Genomic DNA, 12,955 nt, shown 5'->3' with positions numbered 1-12,955 from the left:
TGTCTCATCCAACTTGGTACCTCCAATGTCTTGAGTAAGGCACAATATATATTTAATGAATGAAATGACACTTCTTGGAGAACAGAGCTCAAGATACGGGGGGTGTATCTTTATTACCTGTGTACCCTGCTGTATCTGGTGAGGAATGTGTCAGTTTCACTGTTAAATAACAACTATCAAATTAACCATGAAAAGGTTAATCAGATCACAGATTCTGTTTCTTGATACATGAAATACAAATGCAACCCCTTTTCTTACCTAACAAGCTGACCAGAATCTTAAACTGGGAGACCACATGGATCTGGAAAAGAACAAATCGTTAGATTCAGTTAAACATTTCTGACAAGGTTCATCAAATGTTCATTTTAACTAAAACTAAAAAGGGACTAGAAGGAAATGGCAACCCACTCCAGTGTTCTTGCCTGGAGAATCCCAGGGACGGGGGAGCCTGGTGGGCTTCCATCTATGGGGTCACACAGAGTCGGACACGACTGAAGTGACTTAGAAAAAAAAAAAGGGACTAAAAAGCCAACATCAATGGCAAGAATCTGACTTATATGTAATCACAATTTCTGCTCAGGAAAGGATTTCAGGTATGTGATGGATGGACAGATATCCCTGCAGAAACAGAAGGACAGACAGCAGAGGATTCAAAGATGAGTAAATAAAAGAAGGACAGACAGCAGAGGATTCAAAGATGAGTAAATAATATTACCAAAGTTCTAGCTTTGATCATGTCTCTTAGACATCAATATCACGGCTTACCTGCTGAATCTTTTTGGAGAAGTTCTTATTGGATTTCTCTAATGTCACTTCAAACCTGTTGCAACCTATGGAAAAGAAACAAACACATTTCCAAACACAGGAATACCTATAAAAACAACCATGACAAAAAAATGCTGCTCCATATCACTCTCCTACATGAATCATAAAAAAAAAAAAAAAAAATTCCTGAAAGAACAGAAGTTGGAGATCTAAAAGAGACAGTTGTCTTTACTGAGGATAGTAAGTTGCTTTTAGCTCCAATTTTAGAACAAAGGGTTTCATACACATCTTCCTGGCATTAGCAGAAAGGACCACACCACAGTTTACTGAAGTTGCAAGGTACTTATGAGGATTTTATCCCACATAACAGTACCTTGGCAAAGGTACTATTCATCAAAGGTACTATTTCATCAAAAGAGTGTAAAAAGTAACAGTCAAATATGGGAGCCAAGCAATGAATCCCAGCCTAAAGTGTTCTTAGATCTAACTGACTCCCAGCAGCTACCATACGTCCTGCATCACAGGACAGAGTAAACACCATCCCTGGAGCTAAAGCAATTTAATGCGTCTACACTTACTGCCGCTCTCAGGTGATGCTACGCCTGCTGTCACTGTAGCAAAAAAAGGGGGAGAAAGTTATAGGCCTTAAAAACACGTGAAGCCCATCTTGCTGGGGTGACCAAAATATTTAGCATCAAAAACCACCAAAGGGTCAAAAAGAATAAGTATCACAGCAATAATAGCAGCTATGATTAACTAAGCAAAAACTAAGTGCCAGGCTCTGGATTTTTAAATTTACGTGTATTCTCTGTGACCTCACGACCACCCCAAGAAGGAGGTATTATTATTCCAATTTCATCTCTGAGAGACCTGAAAGGTCAAGCAGTTAGAGAGCAGCTGGTGAGAGACAGCCCAGAGGCAAACTCAGGGCTGCCTTTACGTGGAGCCTGAGTAAAGCCTGCACCCTGCCACCTGCCTCCCAGCTAGAGGACAGACTATGTACATTGTTGACCATGCAAGTCAAGTCGGTGGAGATTCCCTGAGCAGCCACAAAGGCCCACGCCACCAAAGTTGGTCTTATTTCCTCCACATGTCCCTAAGAAGAGGAGATGAAGATGGGGCCCTGAAGCTGTGGGCGATTCAGAAACCTACTCTGTATTATGTCATTACATTTCACAAGGAAAAAAAAAATCAGACATTACTGCTTGATAAAGAGTTCAAAATCTGAAAAGGATGTCATTACCTCTAACAATTCTCTTTCTAGGCAGAGTTATCTAAGACAGAGATTCTCACATTTTTTTGATGTCAGGACCCATTCATCTTAAAAACGGATCAAACTTCTACATGGATTACAGCTATCAGTGTTTACCACATCAGAAATTAAAACTGAGAAATTTTAAAAACATGTATTTTGGTGGGGAGGTTGCTATCCTGCGTCTTTGTAGCTGCACAGGTTTTTCCCTAGCTGTGGTGAGTAGGGGCTATTCTCTCGCTGTGGTGTGCCGGCTTCTCACGGTGGTGACTTCTCTTCTTGCTGAGCACAGGCTCTAGGGAGGTGGGCTTCAGTAGTAGCAATTTCCAGGCTCTAGAGCGCAGGCTCAATAGCTGTGTTGCAAGGGCTTAGTTACTCCCCAGCATGTGCGATCTTCCGAGATCAGGGATTGAATCTGTGTCTCCTGCAATGGCAGGTGGATTCTTTACCACTGAAACACTGAGGGAAGCCCCTTAAAAACATGCATTAACTGATATAACAGTAATAAGCTCATTACATATTAGCATAAATAACATATTTTTATGAATAATAACTTTTTCCAAATTTAAAAGAAAAGCATTGTTTTACACTTTTGTAAATCTCTTTTAAGGTCTGGCAGGAGACCCCAGTTCAATTACTGGTTGGGAAGATCCACTGGAGAAGGGATAGGCTACCCACTCCAGTATTCTGGCCTGGAGAATTCCATGGACTATACAGTCCATGGAGTCACAAAGAGTCGGACAGGACTGAGTGACTTTCACTTCACTAACAGAAGACAGTTGGCTCTCACATTTGTTTCTGCATTTAATCTGTTTTGATACACTGTATGGTTAAGGTATATGACAAACATCTGTCCTCATGTGGACATGTAGTTGAAAAAGGGAGGAATAGCTTTTTAATAGCTTTTTCAGATAACTGTGGATCTTTGACGCTAGACCAAAACTTGACAAATGGAGTTTCTTGCAATCTGGAATCTGAAACCTAGTAATGAACTTTTCTGTTAAAGTCCATTGGTGTATCTTACATTTTGAATGGCTCTTTCATTCATGATTTGTTTAGAAAATATTGGTTCACATAGTTATGCAGATTTTCCAAATGTTGACACATTTTGTTATAGAATTGAGAAAAAAAAAAAATCACGCTCATTATCACCCCAGTCTCATCAGAAAAAGCTTTCAGTACTGAGAAGCTGTCAAGTTCATGGGGTTGGATACAATTTTTCCACAATTCTGATTTTCTCTTGAAAGCTCTAACTTAATCATCAGTAACACTGCTGCCAGTTGTTTTCTGTGAAGCGAGAGACTGTTCATTTTTGAGAAAACATCTACCAAACACCCAAATGCTCTAAAAAACCACAACCTATCTGTTAGACATTTTCTCAAACAGAAATGATGCTCCATTAAATAAATGATCAGCTCAGCTCAGTTCAGTTCAGTCGCTCAGTCATGTCCGACTCTTTGAGACCCCATGAATCACAGCACGCCAGGCCTCCCTGTCTATCACCAACTCTCGGAGTTCACTCAAACTCATGTCCATCGAGTCGGTGATGCCATCCAGCCATCTCATTCTCTGTCGTCCCCTTCTCCTCCCGCCCCCAATCCCTCCCAGCATCAGACTCTTTTCCAGTGAGTCAACTCTTCGCATGAGGTGGCCAAAGTATTGCAGTTTCAGCTTTAGCATCAGTCCTTCCAATGAACACCCTTCATTACTCCCAACAATCACATAAGAACTTTCCCCTGAGAGGGTCACTGGGCTGCATACCTTGCACACAACAGAAGTGCTTTATGTGTACTTCCCATTATACCACAGAGATTATTGAAGAGGTGTTCTCAAGGGTCAAGATGGCCACCTCATGCGATGAGTTGACTCACTGGAAAAGACTCTGATGCTGGGGCAGGAGGAGAAGGGGACGTCAGAGAATGAGATGGCTGGATGGCATCGCCGACTCGATGGACATGAGTTTGGGTGAACTCCAGGAGCTGGTGATGGACAGGGAGGCCTGGCGTGCTGTGATTCATGGGGTCGCAAAGAGTCGGACATGACTGAGCGACTGAACTGAATACTTTTTACTGCCCCACAAAGAACATGTATGCTTAGTTGCTCAGTCACGTTCGACTCTTTGCAACCCCATGGACTGCAGCCTGCCAGGCTCCTCTGTTCATGGGGATTCTCCAGGCAAGAATACTGGAGTGGTTGCCATGCCCTCCAGGGGATCTTCCCAACCCAGGGATCAAACCCAGGTCTCCCACATTGCAGGCGGATTCTTAACCGTCTGAGTCACCAGGTGAAACTGGCACAAGAAAGAAAACACTGTGAGCATACACTGGGAAAAAATACAACTGCTAGGTCAGTGTGATGCCAAAGTTTTTTTTTGACACACTGTCATGAACTTGTTTTAAGAGGCAGCAGTTTTAGCTGCCACTACTTTTAGACCATCAGTGTAAATGTCAATAAATGTCAATGAAAAAATGGTAATGTTTTAGTGTTACAGTGTGAACTTAAGTTTTGACGTTGTGGATCCTCTGAAAGGATTGTGGGAAACCTCCTGGGGTCTAGAAACTGTCGACTGAAGAAAAAGGACAACCTAAAAATTGAGAATTATGTTTTATTCTGTAGACTTGCTGAAGACCTCAGGAAGAGCCAGGATATATAGGAGTTCAGACCAAAAACAAAACCAAACCAGGTGGTCAAACATCAAAAGATAACTGCTATTTAAGAAAACCAAACTTCTCAAGTTTAGTGCTTTTCTTTGTATGGGAAGATACAAGAGTCTGGACTCACTGACATCATTCCTCTGATACACACCTTAACCATTTAGGGCCAGGATACTGTTTTTCAGGCTTCCCAAGTGGTGCTAGTGGTAAAGAACTTACCTGCCAATGCAGGAGACATAAGAGACATGGGTTCAATCCCTGGATTGGGAAGATCCCCTGGAGAAGGGCATGGCAACCCACTCCAGTACTCTTGCCTGGAGAATCCCATAGACAGAGGAGCCTGGCAGGCTACAGTCCACGGGGTTGCAAAGAATCAGAAACGACACGACTGAAGAGATAGAGCACGCAAACACATATACTGTTTTTCTCCCTTCTGAATCCCCTTAGGGTGCACAGTTTGAGGCTCCAGTGGCTGATGGCTTGAGGGTCACACATCCTTTGTTCACTGATATGGCATGTAACATTTTTCCTCCCCAAGACCAAACTTTGCAAACTAGTGCTCTAGGGTGAAGTATCACTGAAGTAAACATAAAATTGTTAAGACCTTAGATGAGAAGTAATCTAAAGCCTCTGTTTAAGATACCAGCAGACTGAAGTTTCTGAGTAGACTGAAGCCGAGAGATGTTTGTGAACTCAAAGGCAAGAGGCAGCTCAGGTCAGATTGGAGTCCAGTTCGTCCCAGTCTTTCCAGGAAATCTTATTACCCACTCTGTCCCTTTCCTCAGAAAGATAGTCAAAAACTTATCAAGGTTTTGATTGGGAGAGAGTAAAGGGACAAACTAGGTAATTCAATAGTTAACGCCAGTAGGGGATTGTCAGTAAAGAAAAAAGTATGGGAGACCCCCATGTAAATCAATGACCACACAAGAGAGCAGGTTTGCTTAAGCACATGTGTGTTAAGCCGCCTCAGTCATGTCCAACTCTTTGCAATCCCATGACTGTAGTCTGCCAGGCTCCTCTGTCCAAGGGCTTTTCCAGGCAAGAATACTGGAAGGGGTTGCAATGTCCTCCTCCAGGGGATCTTCCTGACCCAGGGATAGAACCCTGGTCTCTTATGTCTCCTGCATCTGCAGGCAGGTTTTTTACCACTAGCACCACCTGGGAACCACAAAATCACCCAAGAGAAGCATGAGACATGCCTCCAAACAATGGCGCATGAGACGCATATCCTGCCCAGTGAGGTCAATGAATTAATGATTCCTAGGTCACACTCCTCTGCACACACTAAAAACAAAAATATGAGGAAAAAGTGACATTATATTGAAACCTCAGATAATTTACCATTTTCAGCACACATTATTGCTTATTTTGTTCACTTCTATTGCGCCATGATGGTCCCAGTTTGACCATGTAGGACAAGAAAACTCCCCCACCTGGCGTGGAGGAAGAAGTGATGACGGAAGTGTGACATCTCAAGAATGAGGAAGAAGCCGGTTTCTTCCCCTCGCCCCACTTTTCCTGATTATAAAACTGTAGCCCACCAAGTTCTCGAGGTAGAGCACCCTCTTGCCCACCTGCCTGTAAGTCTCACCGGGTCCTATTCTGATAAATCACTTCCTATCTATCACTGTGCTTCTCACTGAACTCTTTCTGTGCCGAGACATGAAGGACCAGAACTCCCAAAAAATGCCACCTAGTGGTTTCAGTTTGGAATATCACAAATGTAGAAACTCAGTTCCACGGCGACTCAAACAGGCCCAGGTCTGTTTCTGGCTGATAAACAGAAGTGGCTTAGAACTGAACTGTTCCCTAAGTGTATTTGGAGAAGTGAGGCTTCTAATTAGAGTTTGATTTCCTGTCTAGGTAAGTTAATACTGCTATCCCAGTGACCTGCGGGGAAACTGAGGAAAAGTAACTAACCTGTCAAGGGTTACACGATGAATTGGGGAAGGAACAATCACCACCAGGATTCCAAGTCAGATTAATATGAACATTACCAGTTTGAGCCTACACTATGTTGAAAAGTTTACTTTTAGAGTTCAGAGTTCAGTTTTCAATTCCTCATCACTTATACAGAAATGATATATTAAACAAGTTACTTTATCAGAGTATTCAGTATTTGATAGTACAAGAAGTGATTATCTTTTGGGATAAGAATATTAGGTTTTCTTATCTCCCTGCCTTGTACATCACCTGAGGCCACAGTAAAGGGTCAAAACAGAGTTGCTTAATGTTGAATAAAATCAAAGGCAGGTTTAATTTTTAAATTATAGACTGGGTTGATATCACAGAATACAAATATTCTGGTTTTGAAAAATTTAAAGCAAGGGCAACAAAGTTTGGGGGTCAAACCCAGTCCTCCACATGTTTCTATAAATAAAGCTTTGTGGGCCACATCCATGCTCTTTTGCTACAGTAGCAGAATAATCATGACAGAGACCTTATGACCTGAAAAGCTCCAAATATTTACTGTTTCCGTAAGTAGATAAGATAGGGGCTCCCCAGAGAAAGAGAATCAGTCATGGTTTTCTTGACATAAAAGAAGCCATTTTTCTTCCCCTAAGCTGAAACTCCAATACTTTGGCCACCTCATGCGACGAGTAACTCACTGGAGAAGAGTCTGATGCTGGGAGGGATTGGGGGTGGGAGGAGACAGGGACGGCAGAGAATGAGATGGCTGGATGGCATCACTGACTTGATGGACATGAGTTTGAGTGAACTCCGGGAGTTGGTGATGGACAGGGAGGCCTGGCGTGCTGTGATTCATGGGGTTGCAAATAGTCAGACACGACTGAGCGACTGAACTGAACTGAACTGAAGCCATTCTGTAATCTAAACCTGACCACAGTGCTTGTCCCCACCAGGTCTCAGTAATAATGATCTTAAGGGAACAAAAGAAGTCACAACAGCAAAGATAACAAATCAAGTATCAAGACTCCTAGTTCTGTTTCAGTGGTTGAGATTTTTCAGAATTTAACACCTGTCCCCTCCCCAAGCCCCCCCACCCACCCCACCCCTGTCCCCGAAGGGATAATGATGTTGATCTTTTCAGACCCTCTTGACTTCATTCAACTAAAGCTTCAACTCTCAACTTCCCAAGTCTCTTAATTTAAAAACTTTCCCAATTTTGCTGTTTGGGGACACGCTGCTTTGGGAAAGATCTCCAGTGTTCTCCTTAGTCGCAACAAGTAATAAATCCTTCCTTCTTCCACTCTTTCTTGCTTGTGTCTTTTTGCTCAACACCCACCAAGAGGCGAACTCAGTTTTGGGGTAGCATTTAGTCCTTTTGGGGAACAAGTTGGCAGACTACTGATTTAAAGTTGAAAAACTTAGAAATGAAATACAGTAAGTCTCCTACACACAAACATTCAAGTTGCGAACTTTCAAAGATGCAAACATGCGTTCCATCAACGTTAGGTGTGACTGAAATTGCAGTCTCTGCCCTTCGATTGTGTCAGTTGGGTACCCAGGCTAACTTTGCTGGTTTTACAAACAAATAGGACTTAGGAACATGCTCTCGGAATAGAACTCATTCACGTGTAGAGGACTTACTGTACAGCCTATTTTGATCTTCTGGTTTCCTTTCCTACCCCACCATGAACTTGACTAGGTACCATCCTCCTTCCCTATTACACCAGTGAAGCGAAGCAGAATACACCACCCTCACATATGCTTCTCTGACACAAAGATTATTTTGAGCTGAAGGTAACTGAGGAGCAGGAGATACAAGAAAAGCTCTCTACCCTCCCCCATCTGCCAAAGGGCAAGACATAAATTTACAAAGGTACCTTCTCTCCCCTCTCTACCAAGGACAACATTTAATTAATTTAGAGACAACTCTAGACCCTTATCAGCCCAGAGACTACACCAGAGCAATCTACACAACAAATTCATCTCCAGCTAGTCTCCCCATATATTTGCCTTCCCATAATTTGCCGCTCTAGAAACTCAAAGTCCTCTTCCTTTGTCTTGGTGCTTCTCTGATTTACAGCTCCTCATCCAGTCAACCTAAGATGGGAAAGAGTGAAAAAGAATTCTTTCCTCCCTTACACCCGGTAAGATGCTCTTTTTTCCCAATATGTTACCCTTGTCAGAAGCTCCAAAGAGAATGCTCTATTTCCACTCTTACAGTAAGCTATTTACTATGGAAAGTTATATACCAGGTTGAAAGCCATGAAATTCTGTTTTTTCTAATATAGCCAAATAATGACAGTTTTATATGGTTCAACCTACTCTGGCATTAACCGCTTGTTCCTATAGTATGTAACTCCAGGGTATAATATACAAACACATCAATTTCCTACAAAGAGAACAGAAATAAAATTAGGAAAAGGGAGTGAGGTACTTTTTCCCCACTAGAGGGCACTCTAACAGAATAAACTTCAAATACTTTTAGAGGCTTCCCTGAGAGCTCAGTTGGTAAAGAATCCGCCTGCAATGCGGGAGACCCTGGTTCGATTCCTGGGTCGGGAAGATCCCCTGGAGAGGGACAGGCTACCCACTCCAGTATTCTTGGGCTTCCCTTGTGGCTCAGCTGGTAAAGAATCTGCCTGCAATGTGGGAGACATGGGTTCAATCCCTGGGTTGGGAAGATCCCCTGGAGAAGGGAAAGGCTACCCACTCCAGTATTCTGGCCTGGAGAATTCCATGGACTGTATAGTCCATGGGGTCGCAAAGAGTTGGACACGACTGAGCGACTTTGACTTTCTACATTTTTACTGACAGAAATATTCTATTAAAGTTTTAGTTTTCCAAGTCCTTGCATCTGACCCCAACAATTTTGTGAGACAGTTTATAGAAGAGGCAACTGACACTGGAAAGGACCTACTCAGAGTCACATGTCGAAGAAGTAAAGCCTGACTCAAACCCAGGCCCTCTCTGCCCTAGCCCACCCCACAGAAGTTTAACACGATCTTTAAAATCAATAGCTCCTAACTTTTCTTCCCCTTCTATCACACCATTTACACAAGAATTTTATTCCTGCAACATTTCTTATTTCTGGCCCGAGTCTCCAAGAAGTGAAAAGGGAAAACACATCCAGCCCACCTCCCAGAAGGTGATAAGGGAACATTGTCTGAAAAAAAGAGAAAACCCTTGAGAGTCTCACAAGTTTCTCCCTACTCCCCGCTCTTCCACTGTGCTACCACCAACCCCCACTCACCTTTTTAATGGTCCAGTAATCACTGATCTCACACCTGTATACCAGATGACTGCCAATTTTTTTAACTTGAGTATTAAGCCACTTCTTACTTGGTTCTGAAAAGTTGCCACTTACCAACGTCTTTCCGAATCCTATAGAGAAGAAGATGACCTTGTTTTGTTCCAACAAGCAGCCATTCCTCTGAAAAAGAAAAGAGCTTAGTAAGACTCTGTTTCTTTAGTTGGGGCTTATAATCAGAAATCAAAGGGCTGAGAAAATTAGTTGGCTTTGATAATATGTGTCCTGCAAAACTAAGAAATGTTTATACTCAAGAAATGTTTGAGAATCAAATAACTGAAAACAATATTTATTGAACGAGGCGAGACATATCAGAGAATGAAAAATGCCCCCAGCTTCATTGTTTCAAAATGAAACTGAACAAAAATATCATAGAAGTTTATAAAATCATAAAATGGGTAGCATAAACATAAGACTAGGTATGTTTCCCTGTGTCACAGCACATGAAGCTTACAGGTCTATCTCAAAAGATGGTCTAACAGACAGTATCAAGTGTGACAAAGATGTGAAGAAACTAGAATGCTCATACATTGTTCTCAGGAAAATAAAATTGCAGTCCTATGAAAAACAATCCACAATTTCATAAAAGACTAAACACAGAGTTACTGTATGACCCAACAATTCCAAAACCCATGGGTATACACATAACAGAAATGAAAACATATGTTCCCACAAAAAACTGTACGTACATGTTCATAGCAGTGTTATTCACAATAGCCAAAACGTGGAAGCAACCTAAGTATCCACCAACGGATAGGTGGATAAACAAAATGTGGCATATCCATTCAATGGAATATTCCAGTCATTAAAAGAAATGAAGTGGTGACATATGCTACAATGCAGATGAATCTGACAATATTATACTAAATGAAAGAAGCCAGACAAAAAAGGCTACATATTGCATGATTCTATTATATTACATGAAATGTCCAGGATAGGCAAATCTAGAGACAGTAAGATTAGTGGTTGCCTAGAGCTGGTGGGCTTAAGGAGAATGGGGCTACTGGGCTTGGGGAAAAAGAAATGGAATTTCTTTTCAGGGTTATGAAAATGTTTTGAAACTGGCTGTGGTGGTATCTGCACAACTCTGTGAATGTACTGACAACCACCGAATTGTACACTTTAAATGGGTGAGTTGTATGGTATATGAATTATATCTCAATAAAGCTCTTACTTAACAAAAAAAAAGATGGTCTTGGTTACTGGTTCTTAAATTTTGATGTACATCAGAATTATTTGAGAATTTATTAAAATAGATTAGTAGGCCTTGTCCTCAGTTTCTGATTCAATAGGTCTGGCAGTGGGCCTGGGAATCTGCATTTCTAATAAGTCCCCAGGCAACGCTTATAATGTTTGTCTAGAGATAGCGTTTTGGGAGACACTGGTCTTGGCTTAAAGTCAAAAGGTTCTGAAAGGACTTAAATAATTACCCTGATAGATTTATATTAAATAATTAAGCTAAATTAAGCATGTACAGATATTTCCTTGGCTTTTTGATGTTGTAACATAAAGGTCACTCATTCCCTTCATAAACTTCTAGATCCTTTGTAAAACAAAATATTGGATAATGACATAGACAAACTTTACTGAGGATGCATTGTATTCCTGGAAATGCTAAGCACTCATCACATGCTATAACAACTATCCTTTGAAGTATGCCTTTTTCTTTTTTAAAAGAACTTTTGGCCATACCACATGTGGGTTCTTAGTTCCCCAATCAGGGATTGAACCCATGCCCCCTGCAGTAGAAGCATGGAGTCTTAACCACTGGACCGCCAGGGAAGTTCCAGTATGTCTTTAACTTAAATCTCTCTTTTATAGATGAGGAAGTTGAGGCCTAGGGAATAAGTAACTTGCCCAGAGTCACACATTTAGTAAGACATGTGTAGTAGAGACAGGATCCCAACCCCAATTTGTCTTACCCTTAGCCACATGCTGAAAGTGAAAGTCACTCAGTCATGTCCAACTCTTTGCGACCCCATGGACTGTCCATGGAATTTTCCAGGCCAGAATACTGGAATGGGTAGCCTTTCCCCCCTCCAGGGGATCTTCCCCACCCAGGGATCGAACCCAGGTCTCCCACATTGCAGGCAGATTCTTTACCAGCTGAGCCACAAGGCAAGTCCAAGAACACTGGAGTGGGTAGCCTATCCCTTCTCCAGGGGATATTCCCAACCCAGGAATCGAACCAGGGTCTCCTGCATTACAGGTGGATTTTTTTACCAACTGAGCTATCAGGGAAGCCCTGATATGAAGCACATATTATGATGCACTTATTAAGGCATCTCATCTCAAAACAATGGGTGTTAGCCACAGGCTATCTGAAAGGTATGGTTATGTTTGTAAAACAGGTCTGGAGCCACACCAGAAATATTTCTCCAGGTTGATGTCCTTAGTCTTCCAGAAAAAGATAATGACTCTGTACTCTTTTAGGTTTTAAAGTAAAGGCAGGACACAGAAAGTAAGACAGTGTGCTCTCAATGACCTAAGTGGAAACAAGAAATGACACTAGCTCCAGTGGAACACTTGTGATTTATGTCAGAGCAGAACACGGGGGAAAAAAAGAATGCAGTTCTCAAGGCTTGCTTTGAAAAATATATTGAGAACTTTACTTATATTAATAGATATCACTGTACTGAGCAATTGATAATATTAAAGGTGATTTTCAGGACACCCACTAATATTTCAAGTACAAATAAAACAAAATTTTTAAAAAATTCACTTACACATAAAAACCTACAGCAAAAAGACCAACATAATGTTGACCATCTTCCCCATCCTCTCCACTGTGACCCCCAAATACCTGCCAGTTCCTGTTTTTCTTTACCTCTTTCAACAGGTTCATCAACTACCCAGGTCTGCAAGGCCTATCAACTTTACCTCTACAAGGTACCTGGCCACAGCCTCTCCCAGAGTCCCCGGGGATCCCTCAGCTGGTCTCACACTATGTGTCCTTCCTTGTTTGCCATCTGTTACCTTAAAGCACATCTCCAATGCTGTCAGGCTGGGGTTTAAAAATTCCTCATGAAGCTGGACTACCAAAATATGGAGCCAAACTCCTAAGCA

The 12,955-nt window shown here is 41.9% G+C and overlaps 1 protein-coding gene across 1 annotated transcript in view; it reads right to left on the bottom strand.

Annotated features, from left to right (window-relative positions):
• The window catches only part of VPS39 (VPS39 subunit of HOPS complex), a 46,789-nt gene that overhangs the window by 28,955 nt on the left and 4,879 nt on the right, over nt 1-12,955 (bottom strand). Inside the window, exons 2-4 of the mRNA XM_055436129.2 lie at nt 9,947-10,012; nt 766-830; nt 259-301 (exon numbers count right to left, since the gene is read on the bottom strand). Coding sequence (XP_055292104.1) covers nt 259-301; nt 766-830; nt 9,947-10,012 — 174 coding nt within the window. The remainder of the gene's footprint in view (nt 1-258; nt 302-765; nt 831-9,946; nt 10,013-12,955) is intronic.

The sequence above is a fragment of the Moschus berezovskii genome, chromosome 9, assembly GCF_049115385.1.
Source record: "Moschus berezovskii isolate FMDL1 chromosome 9, NW_MosBer_1.0, whole genome shotgun sequence".
Classification (NCBI taxonomy): Eukaryota; Metazoa; Chordata; class Mammalia; order Artiodactyla; family Moschidae; genus Moschus; species Moschus berezovskii.
This window is presented reverse-complemented; position numbering and strand designations above follow the sequence as displayed.